General features: G+C 36.3%; 2 protein-coding genes and 1 long non-coding RNA gene across 3 annotated transcripts; 2 read left to right on the top strand and 1 right to left on the bottom strand.

Annotated features, from left to right (window-relative positions):
* Positions 1–548: 548 nt before the first annotated feature.
* LOC136805732 (probable phosphoglycerate kinase) lies at positions 549–5,873 on the top strand. The gene is made up of 13 exons (XM_067062279.1): positions 549–664; positions 1,198–1,248; positions 1,334–1,486; positions 2,579–2,646; positions 2,773–2,849; positions 3,223–3,326; positions 3,497–3,616; positions 3,722–3,836; positions 3,965–4,144; positions 5,017–5,093; positions 5,192–5,292; positions 5,409–5,507; positions 5,660–5,873. The coding sequence occupies exons 1-13, from the start codon at positions 603–605 to the stop codon at positions 5,698–5,700; spliced, it is 1,248 nt and encodes a 415-aa protein (XP_066918380.1). The 5' UTR covers positions 549–602; the 3' UTR covers positions 5,701–5,873.
* Positions 5,874–6,011: 138 nt separating this feature from the next.
* Positions 6,012–6,600, top strand: LOC136805749 (uncharacterized). The gene is made up of 2 exons (XR_010846445.1): positions 6,012–6,243; positions 6,420–6,600. It is a non-coding gene; the product is annotated as an uncharacterized lncRNA (long non-coding RNA).
* A 1,955-nt stretch (positions 6,601–8,555) lies between these two features.
* On the bottom strand, positions 8,556–10,809 carry LOC136805735 (isoaspartyl peptidase/L-asparaginase-like). Its single transcript, XM_067062281.1, has 6 exons — positions 10,632–10,809; positions 10,382–10,529; positions 9,884–10,078; positions 9,454–9,639; positions 9,117–9,253; positions 8,556–8,935 (listed from the first exon to the last, which is right to left on the bottom strand). Exons 1-6 carry the CDS (start codon positions 10,764–10,766, stop codon positions 8,708–8,710), a joined length of 1,029 nt encoding a protein of 342 aa, XP_066918382.1. The 5' UTR covers positions 10,767–10,809; the 3' UTR covers positions 8,556–8,707.
* Between the last annotated feature and the right edge of the window lie 2,803 nt (positions 10,810–13,612).

Below are 13,612 nucleotides of genomic sequence, written 5' to 3'. Positions count from 1 at the left end.
GAGTCTCCCAATCAGGTGATATATTAACACTGTCATTTAACAATTAAAAAAAGGGAAAAATTTGGTGCAAAAGGGGAGCTTAAAATCTTCATTACCACACCAGAAACCGCAAAATTATCGCAAAATTATCTTGGTAATGACTTGGTAGTGACTTTGGTAAGTTGATAATTAAGTGAACTTAGAAACACTCTTAAAGTTACAAAGAAAGCAGTTTGATAGAAGTGATCTTAGAGACACTCTTAAAAGTTACGAAGAAATCAATTCGATAAAGAATAGAGTAAGAGGCAGGGGTGTATAGAAGATTTGTTCACAAATCAAGTAAATGGTTTTATTTATCTTTTCACACGGACATCATGACCGATACAAAAGATTTTCAGTCGGTCAAATGGCTTTTTCAGTTGGAAATTGACTGATGACCAACGCTTATTTGCAGCCCTGGATATACTGCTGTGCTTACATGATCTGTTTACATGATGTTAACACTTCATGATTCATAAATTAAAACACAAAAAGAAACTTGTTCATTGATTTGGATGATATTATTATAATATTTTATCCCTCATATTTCTAGAATTTGTAAAATCAATATCCAACATTTAAAAATGACTCTTCAAAAAGCCAATTTAAAAAGCCAAGATGTTGCTGGAAAACGCATTTTAATGAGGTTTGTATAATCTATTATTTCAGGTTTGTACCTCCCTGAACTTAGGAAATATTTTTGCACTGTATTATATAGAACTTCTGAAACACTAACCTTTGTTAGCATCTAAACTGTTAAATTTTCAACCATCCTCACAGATCCTTAAAGAGCATTATTGGCAGCGACTGCAGTTTTCTCTCATTTATCACTTGTGAACGATAATGGGCTGGTTTATTTGATGTGGTGGCTATGGTGCCTAAAGGTGGTCTGGAGAGTAGCCCATCCAGACTCTTTTAAGGCAAACCAACAACTCAGAAACTTTGCCCCAGAAGTCGATTGATTTACTACCTTTAGGGAGGAACTAATTTTAACAGGAACTAATTTTCGCGGTTGTAAAGAATGTGAAAAAATCACATGGGAATTAATTTTCGTGGTGTTATGGATTTCTTTCTTTCTTTTTGCTAAGGATTATTCAAAGTTTTTGATGAAAAATGGCCAAATTTATAATTTGTGGGTTCCGATTTTTGCAACAATATTATCTCTTTTTATTTTATTAGGGTTGATTTCAATGTACCATTAAAAGATGGAAAGATTTCTAACAACCAAAGGTATATAAATTTTTTTGCTTTGCAATAATTTTTTTCAAGAATTTAATTTTTTTCTTCAATAAATCCCAATGTTCTTTTCATTTAGAATTGTGGCTGCTTTACCCAGTATAAAACACTGTCTCGAGAAAGGTGCAAAATCGGTTGTTTTGATGAGTCATCTTGGACGACCTGATGGGCAAAGAAACGAAAAATTTACTCTTGCTCCTGTTGCTGAAGAACTGAAAACACTTTTGGGAAGGTAAAGTAATTTTCCAAGATAATATTGATAGTTCGAAAGCAGCCGGCGAGGCGACCTTTTTTTCCGATGTGTTCTGAGAGCATATTTCAGCTAAAAATTTTGATCTGTTCTGATCAGATCTTCGAAAATTAATCAGCTAGAAATGTCTAGAAATGATGATGTGTTCTGACGAGACAGGGGGTATAATCAAGGTCATCTAACGTGTTCTTGTTGTCTAGGTAACCCTAGAAAGCTTCAGAACACATCTTTTAAGGAGACAGGGGTATAATCAAGCAAAAATTGATGTAATCTTGTTGCCTAGTAACCCTAGAAATTTTCAGAACACATCTTTTGTGGAGAAAAAAAAATATCTTACAAGTTTGTCTTGGCGAACAGTTTTTCCTAGATTTTAGAACACATCAAACCATAAAGTAGTGATAAGTTTAGGGAGACAAATCATAGTATGAATCCCCCCCTTTTTTAAGGGGGGGGGGGGATCCGAGTTTTCAAGGAAGGCTTTATAGGGGGGGGGGATGGGCAATTTTCCAGTTAAAATGGGGGGTTTGAGCTTATAGGGGGGGATCAAATAAAAATGGGGGGGATAGTAACTTTTTGGTTTTACTATTATTAGTTTACTGTTTATTTGCTAGTGTTTTCAAGTTCATTGACTATTGGTACGAATTCACACTGAAAAATATATTTCATTCATCAAAATTCTTCCCCAATACTGGGAGTACAAATTATATGTTGGGGGTTCGGACCCCTGTAAATGGTGCGGGATCAAAAAATTTTAAAAATAGGGGGGATACCTTTATAGGGGGGGATGAAATATTAATGGGGGGGTTCAGACCCCTCTGCACACTATGCAAATAGTGCGCTAAAGGTTTCCTAGAAATCAGAACACATCATTTGGATAAAAAATTGAAAGGTCATAACGTTTTGTCTCCTAGAAGATAAGAACACATATTTCTAAAAAATCCCTTCGCCGGCTGCTTCTGATAGTTTACGCTGTTATCTTTCTAATGGCAAGAGAACTTTGCAAATACAATGTATTGTTGATTGCTTATAATAGTATAGAATAACCAACGCTGTCTTAACTTTACTTTCTCACAGAGATGTAACATTTCTACAAGATTGTGTTGGAGACAATGTTATCCAAGCGGTTCAAACAGCAACTGACGGTAGGAGAGTTAACTTCATAAATGAAAGATTTAATATCGCTCTAGTGACACCATTTTCATTTATCCTCACATTTGAGCTACACGTAAACTAGTAAGGTTTTTTTTCTTTTCTTTTTTTGTGGCTAGGAAGTGTCATTTTATTGGAGAATTTGCGATTTCACATCGAGGAGGAAGGTAAAGGTGTCAACGAAACTGGTTTGAAGGTAAATCGTTATACATTAGGTCTGATGAATTCTTAAGATACTTGAACTTTACTGTCTTTTATAAAAATTCAAGCTATACACCACACTGAGCTCAAACTTCAGTCTTTTCCCAACTATTCATAGACCTAATTAGTGGTTGGTATGATAAACTCGTCAATGGACGTAAAACTCGAAATTCACCCAATTTCAACTTACAATGTGCCAAACTTCAGCAAAATTCAACCTCCAGTCTCCAGACTGCCCTTAAAAGTTTTAGCCACGTTTTAGAGAAAAATTCGTCCCATTGTCAAAAAGAATAAACAATTGACACAAGTTAACATAACACAGAGTATTCATCCAAGGAACAAATTGTGAAGCGAATTTATCTTTGTAGGTGAAAGCCGAAGCTGACGCAGTGAAAACGTTTCGAGAATCTCTCTCCAAACTGGGTGATGTTTATGTCAATGATGCATTTGGAACTGCCCATCGAGCACACAGGTTTCCTTCACTCTTTCCCTCTGACAAAAGTGAACCTATTGAAATAACTGGAAGATTTTGCGTGAATTCGGCTTTATGAACAAGCCAAGAATCAGGAACTTGCGAAATTTAATCTTGCGAAAATAAAACAGATTATAGTATCTATCGAATGTTTTCTCTTTTTTTTTTAGTTCAATGGTAGGCGTCTCATCGGAGACACGTGTTGCCGGCTTCCTGATGGAGAAAGAGTTGAAATACTTTGAAAAGGTGCTTGAGAAACCTGACCGACCATTCCTTGCCATCCTTGGTGGGTAAGAAGAACTACTTTCGTTCGAAATGAGCGCTGAGTTGAAAGTTGTGCTGTGTAGTGTAATGCCTTCCCTCTGACAACATTCAATTCTCTTTACAATTTATAGAGCGAAAGTAGCAGACAAAATCCAGTTGATCAATAACATTCTGGATAAAGTTAACGAACTTATAATTGGAGGTGGAATGGCTTTCACATTCCTTAAAGTCATCAACAATATCGAGGTATATCTTTTTTCTTGATTAAATCGGTCAACTGTTTTAATGAGAATACCTATGATTTGTAAATATTACACATACAACAACCATCATATTGAAAGGGGTTTTGAGATAAGTTTGTTTTCCATCCAAAGATTGGATCATCATTATATGACGAAGAAGGAGCAGCGATCGTACCAAAGATCATGGAGACAGCCAAAGAGAAAGGAGTCACCATCCATCTGCCCACTGACTTCGTTTGTGCCTCCAAATTCTCTAATGATGCTGAAATCAAAATGGGAAACTTGAAAGACGGTGTCCCTGCCGGATATATGGTAAGAGCTTTTTCGCAGACCTAAAGACTCTGTGAAAACATCGGCTATTTAGTCTTCCTCAGTTAGAAAAATACTCTGACAATTCATTCCATTTAAAACAATAGCTAATAATAACTACCGTACTACTGAGACATAGATATTATTAGTTACACGGTCTTCTTGAGGTGGGATACGGGATATACAGGGTCAGTAAAACCGTATTGGTGGTGAGGCTTGCCGAGTCCCAATACGGTTTTACTGATCCCTGTATATTCCGTATCCCACCTCGAGACGACCGTGCAACGGATTTATCCCGTTGAAGTCCCTTCATCTTTTCCAAAAGCACGAACAAAATTCAGAACTATCCATCAAGTAGATACTTACATCAAAGAGCTACAAAGTAAATCAAACAGTGAAAGTGGGATCCATGAAAGTTGCATTTTATAACATCGCAATTAAAAGTCGTGCTGTATCCATACAAACTCAAGAAAAGTAAAAATCAAAATAACTTTGAAGATTTTCTGTTTGTTGACTTTCTCAACCTCGACCATTTCAATTTCGATTTCAATTATTTTCAAAACAAAACATTCGAATCTTGATCAAAACATTCGAAAGCACATTCGTCAATATGCAATGTCTTCTTTTTTTTCTCAATCGAACGTGAGGGAGACAGATACGGTATATATCCCATCTCCACGTGATGTCTTTTGACCAATGAAATCGTTAGAATCTTACTGATGCGGGATAACATTAGGTATTGTCGTCGTAAGTACTCGGCTCGCTTCTACTAGCGTTTCTATCGCACCTTTTCAGCTCCCTCTCGATGAATGTCCTCGTTCGTACTCAACCTCCTGTCTCTAGCTTGATTATGACATTCTTGCATTGATTTGTAGGGACTTGACATTGGACCAGAATCAGTCGCTCAATTCAGCAAAGTCATTGATAATGCAAAACTTGTCTTCTGGAATGGGTAGGCTAAAGTCTATAGTTTCTTTCAACTTTGGTGATTTCACTTTTCAAATGAAAATAATGATCCTGACCTGTTTACTTCTTGTCTCCCCTTTCCAGTCCTTCAGGAGTGTTCGAGATGTCGAAGTTTGCGGAAGGAACGAAATCAATAATGGATAAAGTTTGTGAAGCAACTCAACGAGGCGTCACCACTGTCATCGGTAAGAACTTCTATGTTTTTGATATGTCGCAAACATTGTTCTCACTCAAGGATCCCTTCAACTGTCTTCCTTCGCTTTGAAACGAATAACAAACTTCAAAAAAAATTCTTTTCCAGGTGGTGGTGATACTGCCGCAGCAGTGATCCAGTTCGGAAAAGCTGATCAAGTTTCACACGTTAGTACTGGCGGTGGTGCCAGCATCGAACTTTTAGAAGGTATGACGAAGCTCAATTCTTTCATTCTTCGTTTCATTCAATATTTTTTTAGATAACCTCTTGTCTATTCAGTGATGGTTTAATTCCATGATTGCATGTTTATTCAAAACTTCCTGTGCTTACAATAATGATAATTGCTTTTGATATTTCAGGTAAGGAACTACCCGGAGTAGCTTTCTTGTCCAACGCTTGAACACTGAACACGATCCGATCGAAATTCTTTACCAATGCTTCCTGTATTATCTTTTTGTTTTGTATTTTTTTAGATAATTATAGTATATTTATAAAATTTCTTACTTATTCTATGCAGCTTTTTAGTGAATTTTTATTAAATTACGCATGAAAAAAACAACAACTTGCCAATGGCACCAACATTTGTTATTTCCTTTTCCAAATTCTCTCACAAAAAAACTTGCTTCATCTACCTCAGAAAACAACTTACTTAACTGAATCCCCCTGTGATTCTTCTGATATTATTTTGTTAACCGTGTCACCTCTCTTTACAGAAATAAATAACACAGAATAAACACTGTAAAATAAAATTAAAATGGTAGTCGGTGATGGGAACTTCAATGTGGGTCAACTGATAAAGTTTGATTGGAAGTTGAGTATGGCATGTAGCTCAAACAATTGTAAGAATCTAGATGCGCCGACAGTGACGTTGAAATTCCATTTGAAGGATGAATGTAACCAAGAAACGACCAAAACCGTTGAGATGACGCTCAATGAATTCCAGGTGACCTCATACTTTCTGGTGTCCGAAATCTACTGGAAGTTTCGTTTTGAAGTTACGTTACAAGGAGTAAAGTTTTCTCGGAAAATCCTACATTTCTTTGTTATAGTTTCATCATTTAGTTAACAATTTCAAAGCAGCAGCATTTCCTTTAAATCGATTCTGTTTCAATTTTGTAGAATTTCTCAAGGCAAGTGAAAGAAGCAAAGGCGGTTCTTGCGACGACTTGATTTGGTATGAAATAATTTATTCATTGGCCGATGGAATGTATTTAACAAAATCATTTGATTCTCGAACACGATCATTCAAATGCTGTAAATTTTCAATTCAAATTTTGGCACTGCTGACAGTGGAAATTTTTTTTTTAATTCTTAATTTTTCGTCTGCATTAGAAAATAACACTAGGTAATAGAAACGCAAATAAAGTCATATAATGATAAAATTAATAAGCTGATCCTGAGCCAATTTAATTTGACAAATTGTAGTCAAATTGAGGGCATCCCATGATCCTATGCGTGCAAGCCCCCTTTTTTTCTGTTCGTTAGGGAAAATGATGTTAATAGGGCCTAAAATAATAAAGCGTTTGAAGTGAATATTCATTTTATGAAATTTTTGATTTTAATTTAGCTTAAAATAAAATCATTTTTGACACCGAAAAAAATTCACACCTTGAGCATGATGACATGACACTAAGATGTCATAAAAAATTACACATTTTCATTACATTTCAATTTTATATAGACCGTAATTTATTGAATACTTGGGAAAAAAATCAACCTTTTTAGCTTATTGAAGACAAGGTTTTCTTAGGACTTTGTTAGTTTGCTATTGCTTTTTTAGAGAAACAAAGTAAATCTTCGGCTTTTACGTTTTTTGACGTCGACAATGATTTGCGTGCCAAATATTATTAAAAAATGGCAACTAGATCAAAAGTTGAGGGTGGTACAGGAAAAGTCCCCCTCGGTATTGAACCGCCCCTAAAAACTTAGTACAAATAGGCATAAGGTTTAAGTATGCACAATATTATGTTTTACCTTAAACAACAGTCCGATTTTCTTGTATGCTTATAGAGAAATGAATTTAATAATAATTGTTTAGTGACCATCTTGATTCTCATATAAAGGATCTTCTTTTTCAACTTTTTGGACCTACCCCGGTGGAGGTCCTATAAATTAACCTTTGTCCGTTCGTTCGTCTGTTCGTTATTAGCTTTCCTCATGATTGGCTCGTTAGTTTTTTCTGATTTTTTGCACAAAGATGCAAAACTATAAACCCTCGAATGTGACGGAGCCCGATTTTCAAAAAAAAAAATTGGGGGGCAAAAAACGGCTAAAAAACGGGTTTTTTGGACTTTGTGAAAAATTAGGTCGTTAATTTTTTCTGATTTTTTGCATGAAAGTAGGGTACCATCGTAGGCAAAAGATGGCTTAAGCGAATTTTTGCAAAAAAAATTTGTTGGCTCAAAAAACGCATGTTTATCTATAGGAATCACTATTAATAAGCATACATCAATGTTCTTGGTTAAATTACTCAATTTTTTTATGAGATAGAAGTTTTTTTTGCTCATGAGGGCTTACTTTTGAAGAATGTGTGTGTTTAGACATGAAATTTTGGTTTCTTGGCGTGTTTTTATAGAAAAACTGGCCAAATTCGATATTTATTTATAAGCACATTATCAATTACTTAGGTATTAGCTTTTCTCGAGATTGGTTCTTTGATTCTTTATGATTTTTTGCACAAAGATGCATAACTATAAACCCTCGAATGTGACCGAGCCCTACTTTCGAAAAAAAAAAATTTGGGCAAATTTTGGCCGAAAAAACGGCTAAAAAACGGGTTTTTTGGACTTTGTGAAAAATTGGACCATTAACTTTTTCTGATTTTTTTGCATGAAAGTAGGGTACCATCATAGGTAAAATATAGCTCAAGCAGATTTTTTCAAAAAAAGTTTGTTGGCTCAAAAACGCATGTTTATCTATAAGAATCACTATTAATAAGCATACATCAATGTTCTACGTCAAATTACTCAATTTTTTTATGAGATAGATGTTTTTTTGCTCATTAAGTCTTGAATATGAAAGAATATTTCAAGAGCATGAAATTTTGGTTTCTAAACGTTTTTTTAATAAGAAACAAACGACTAATTTTAATAGATCGTCACTATTTGTGTTCTGAATGATTGTTTAATGGTCACGCTCACGTAAATCAATTATATATTTGTTAAATGCATAACCAGGTAGGTCCATAAAAGTATCACTTGTTCAATTTCTTTTGGGATCGATACTCCTCCCTCTCAACACGTCTATCTTAGTAAATAGTGAATTTCCAAATGTATTATAATTTGTACACCAGTTATTATAAAGATGTATAGTAAATAAAAAGATGGCTCCGTCCTTTTTAACAAACCGGCTCGTATGTGACTTTATATTAAAGTTTTTAAATTAAAGAAATTGTAAAATGTTCTGTTTCATAAAGTCACTGTGAAGTCTTCACCAGGTCGCATACCATACCGCATGCCAGCATCAGATACAGAGGCCCATGCCATGGTGGCTGTATTAAACGCATATCCTATCTCCCCTTTCTTGTCGATAAGGATGATGCCACCGTGTCCATAACCGATCTCTTCCAGAATGTAATCCAATGTTTTTTGACACGCCTCCATCGGTCCGTTGCCCTGTTCCAAAAAGTAATTCGCCTGAAAAAGAATTGATTTCAAAATGTACTCGAGTATTGGCTCAGAGATTATACAGCTGTTAATATGTTATTTCTGAGATTAAACTGGTATTTAGGGCAGACGTTTCTATCTGTATTTATATGTTACGTATTGCTATTTATAAGTTGCTTTGTTTGCATCCCTGAAAATGAAGTTTCTTTACCTGTCTACAAGCAGCAGCCTTCAAGAAAGGTTCGCCATGACCAGTGGATGAAGAACACCCATTCTTATCACCGTATGCTCCTGCACCAAAGATGGGAGAATCGCCCACACGGCCCAGCATCTTTCCTGGTAATCCACCTGTAATATCAGCGAAAGGTTATATATAAATATTTTCCCATTGATAGTTAACTACTCCAATGTGCTTTAATAGACACCAAAATACAACAGAATATTTGATCGTTAATCTGTGTTATGCACTGATATTTGAATCATAACTTTAGCATTAGGTTTCGGTAAACGATTGTCTTGTGATCGTTCATTTATTCAAGAAGCCTTACCTGTGGAGGTAGCACATGCCAGATTTCCTTCTTTATCAATAGCGACCGCTCCTACTGTATCGTGACCATTCTTTTTGTTCACTTTTTCCTTGGAAATAATTTCTTCGAACATTTTCTTCAGGTCTGCATCTCCTTTCGCTTGAACGATCTCGTCTATGTAGAGTTTTATGTGTGCATCGAATGCATCTATTGTGAGAAAATAAATTTATAAAGATGTCCATGATGACAGACTGGCAGAAGTTGTCAAGGTGGAGCAGCAAAAGTTTTGCAAATTTTTTATCAAATCAGTCGGCTTTAATGAAACTGCTCCTTATGTACCTTATCTCAATATTTGAAAATGTTTTTGGTCAAGACTTGTTTCGCTGTGTAATACAAGTTGATTGTCTTATACCTGTATTAATTTTCCATTTTTGTTGTGCAAACTACTAACCTGATCCTTTCATGAAGCTCTTATGGACGGAATCGTTGGTGATGAGGTCTTGTGGGTTCTCAAGGATTGGGTATTGTAGTTTTTGTGCGAACTTCATTGCCCCTTCGCCAACCAACATGCAGTGAGGTGTCTCTTCCATTACTTTACGAGCTAGTGACACCGGGTTAGCAATATCTCGGACACAGCCGACAGCACCTTAGAATAGATTATCGTGAGAAAGTTCAACTGTGCACAGTACTGAGAGCAAGAGCAAGTTAATGCATTTTCCCTTTTATGTTATACTACTGTCTCAGAGTATGACTGACAAATCGATTTAAGCTGTATTTATTTTCGACATATCTTCCGTCAAGGGAAGGTTTTGTGTCTTTGCAACTCAGTCTTTTGGATGTTCAATTTAATCATTTATTGATCTTTGGAAAAGAGCAGTGGAAGATTCTGGCTGTTAGATTTAGTGGAAAATTAGTTCAGGTCTTTGAAAATGGAGGAAAGTAGATAAACCTGTTTTTCGATTGGTTCCATCCACAATAACCGCATCACATTCGACGGTTCCGGCTTCAGTCAAAACGGAACCACGTCCTGCATTGAAAGCACTGTTGTTTTCCAATGAATTGACTGCTGCTTCTGCTGCGTCCAGTGCGTTGCCTCCCTGTAAAGATCAAGTGAATCTGCATTGTAATGATGTCATAGAAAGGCTACGGATCTATGTAATCACTTAATCTTCATAGCGAAAGATAGGAATCGTACTTACAGTGAGCATGGATTGATATCCTGCTTTAGCCGCTGCTTGTGTTCCTTCTGTGTATCTCTTAACGTACGATTCAGGGACATTGAATGCCCCACCATGAACGATTACGCATGGAAAAGATTTCTTCTGCTCACTCATCTTGCCTTCGCTTGTCTTCTATGTGTAATAATATGTGTACTTTTGAAGCTTTATATTTTGGAACAACGATCTCTTTCTCGCTTTTAATAGCTTTATTAAATTGACCACAATTAGCATGTCTAAATGTACTTTCGCGATTAGAGGGTTACTAGTAATCTTCCAGAAAATATTGAGTTAGATATCACTAACGCGCTCTTCCTAAGGTGTACGCGATCATTACTGACTTTGTTTCTAAAGTGAACGTTTGCATTATTTGGCTATGGCCTATTAGCATTTGTTCCTGTGGAAATTGGTGGAAAGAATCTGGTCAAACATCTATATTCCCCGTGTCGGTGTAAAAACCATGGACAAGTGACCAAAATCTTCACTTTTAGTGCCGGTTTTACTTCTTATCCTGTCTAAAATTAAAGATGATTTTGTTTGGAAGAGAAAAGTTTTTTGAAATTTGAAAATATTTGGCTTGGGAAAAGTGGCTAAATTTCTTCGAGGCTGCTAATTTTTTCCCGCGCTGAGGATAGCCAACTTTCAAGTCAGTTGCATATACAGTTGACTACTATTCGATTGGCTCCTTTATTCGATGAAATTTAAAGTCCCCGTCAACAAGAAATTCTCGTAAACGACGCTCCATTATTCGATAAGTTCCCATATTCGATGAAAATCCAATTCCCCTTGAAGATCGAATTAGAGAGCCATAGTGTCCTCCTGGGTTGGTTCCCCCCACTAAAAATCCATTTTTTTCTCCATTCCCCCCTCTTTTCTTTCCCCCACCATATTTCAAAATTTTTCGGTTCCCCCCTCTTTTTTGAATTTCCCCAGCTATTTGAAGATTTTGCGGTTCCCCCATATGGTTAACATAAAAATGCCTTAAATCAAATTTGAAATTTTGGGAAAGCTTGAAAATATAGCCTTGAAAGTGCTGGAAAAATGAAATTGTATTGAAAAGTTGGTTTATTTAAAAAGGTTTGCTGATTTTATTGCTTAAACAGGTTTTGCAATAAGATAACCTTGAGATCAGTGAAGTTCCCCCAGTCAAAATTTCCTAAATTTATGGTTTTCCCCCCTCTTTATTTCCCCCCAGCAAATTTCAAATTTTTCATTTTCCCCCATACTTTAAAAATAGGGCCAAAATCAGAATCCCCCCCCCCCTTTATAAAGGGGGGGGGAGGACACTATGAGAGCGTCAACTGTACTTAGATTAGATTTTTGCGAGATTCAATTTCGCATTTTGTCTTGACAAATCTTAGCCTCATCCGTCTTATCCGTACTTCTTCTTACTTTTATTAGTAAAAATATATCTCTCCAAATCATGTTAGACTAGCCTATACTAGACGTCACCCGCGTTTTTCTACGCAATTAATGTCTATTCCACTTTGCGACTTTTTCAAATGTTTTGAGCCTAGGTTTTCGTAGCCTGTTAGACAGCTGTTAGACGAAAACCGCTTTTTTATTAGAAAGCTTCAGAACACATCTTTTAAGGAGAAAAACAAATATCTTACAAGTTTGTCTTGGCGAACAGTTTTTTCCTAGATTTTAGAACACATCAAAGTAGGGATAAGTTTAGGGAGACAAATAGTGCGCTAAATAGAAGATAAGAACACATATTTCTAAAAAATCCCTTCGCCGGCTGCTTCTTAATTTTTTTAATAAAACTCAAAGAAATTGTCGTTTTAGCGCATTACTATGCTATGCAGGCCACACCCAAGTGACTTCGAGTACTCAACACACCCCAGCAACAAAATACATAGCGACGAGATAAAAGAGATTGAACACAAACAAACAATCGAGCTTTCGTTGGTTGTTTCCGTTCTATTTTAATGAACTACATTTTGGCTATGTAAAAAGGGTATTATAATTTACTATAATTTATCCTCTCTCTACGGCGCCAATTTTCTTAGGGCCTAGCTACACTATAAAATTTCGTCTCTTGGAATGTTTTTGACCAATCAGAATGCGTAAAGGGCGGAACTCCAGTCAAAACAAAAGGGTCGATTCGTTTATCAAAACATTGTGAGTTTACAATCAAAACATCTTTCCATTTTCTTGATGAAGGTCACTGTGAAAGTTTATCGATGGCTTTATACTGCCACAAAGGTTTGCATCTTCTAGTTTAGATCTTGGGCTTTTGCTGTGATTTCTCTTTGTTTTTCAACTATGATAAATATTCAACTGCAACTTTGATTGTCAAAGTTATTCTATATTTATATATTATCTTTCGTTGAATAAATCAACCTTAAGAGAGGGTGTGGTGGGGCGGGAGATGGCAGTAAGGGGCCGTCGACAAACGATTTTCCTTTTTTTCAACGGCTTCTGGCCGTAAGAGGTGGGAGGGGGTTACTGCAATGCCGTTAAAAAAAGTTAAAAAAAAAGGGAAAGTCTCACTTACAAATTCCATCAGTCCATAAAGTAGAAACATATGAAGAAAGGCTAAAACCAAAGCAACCACACAACATTCACCTTATTCCCGATCCCCAATTAATGCGTCAACGAGAAAAATGACTGGTCACGTGACAAAAGTCGTTGACTCCTTCCTCTGCCCATCCCGCCCTGCAGTGTGGAATCCATGCAAAAGCCACGCCGAAGATATTTTGAGGATCAAGAAGGTTACACCCAATTGAGGACATTCTCACGCCGAATATATTCGGTGTAATGTGCATGAATTCCAGACTGGGCCCTGAGCCTCTGACTTGCTGCAGGGCTTGCAGTTTCAAAATTGAAAGGTCACGGCTCAAAACCAGATGTTTATTCCGTGCGAAAAGAAGAACTTTGAGGATTACGAATCGAAAGAGCATGGTGGCCATGGACCAGTGAAAGTATTTACTTTTGAAGAATTTTTTTAGCCGCTAAGA

Source organism: Clytia hemisphaerica, unplaced genomic scaffold, assembly GCF_902728285.1.
Source record: "Clytia hemisphaerica strain Z4C2 unplaced genomic scaffold, Clytia hemisphaerica genome assembly, whole genome shotgun sequence".
Taxonomy (NCBI): Eukaryota; Metazoa; Cnidaria; class Hydrozoa; order Leptothecata; family Clytiidae; genus Clytia; species Clytia hemisphaerica.
This window is presented reverse-complemented; position numbering and strand designations above follow the sequence as displayed.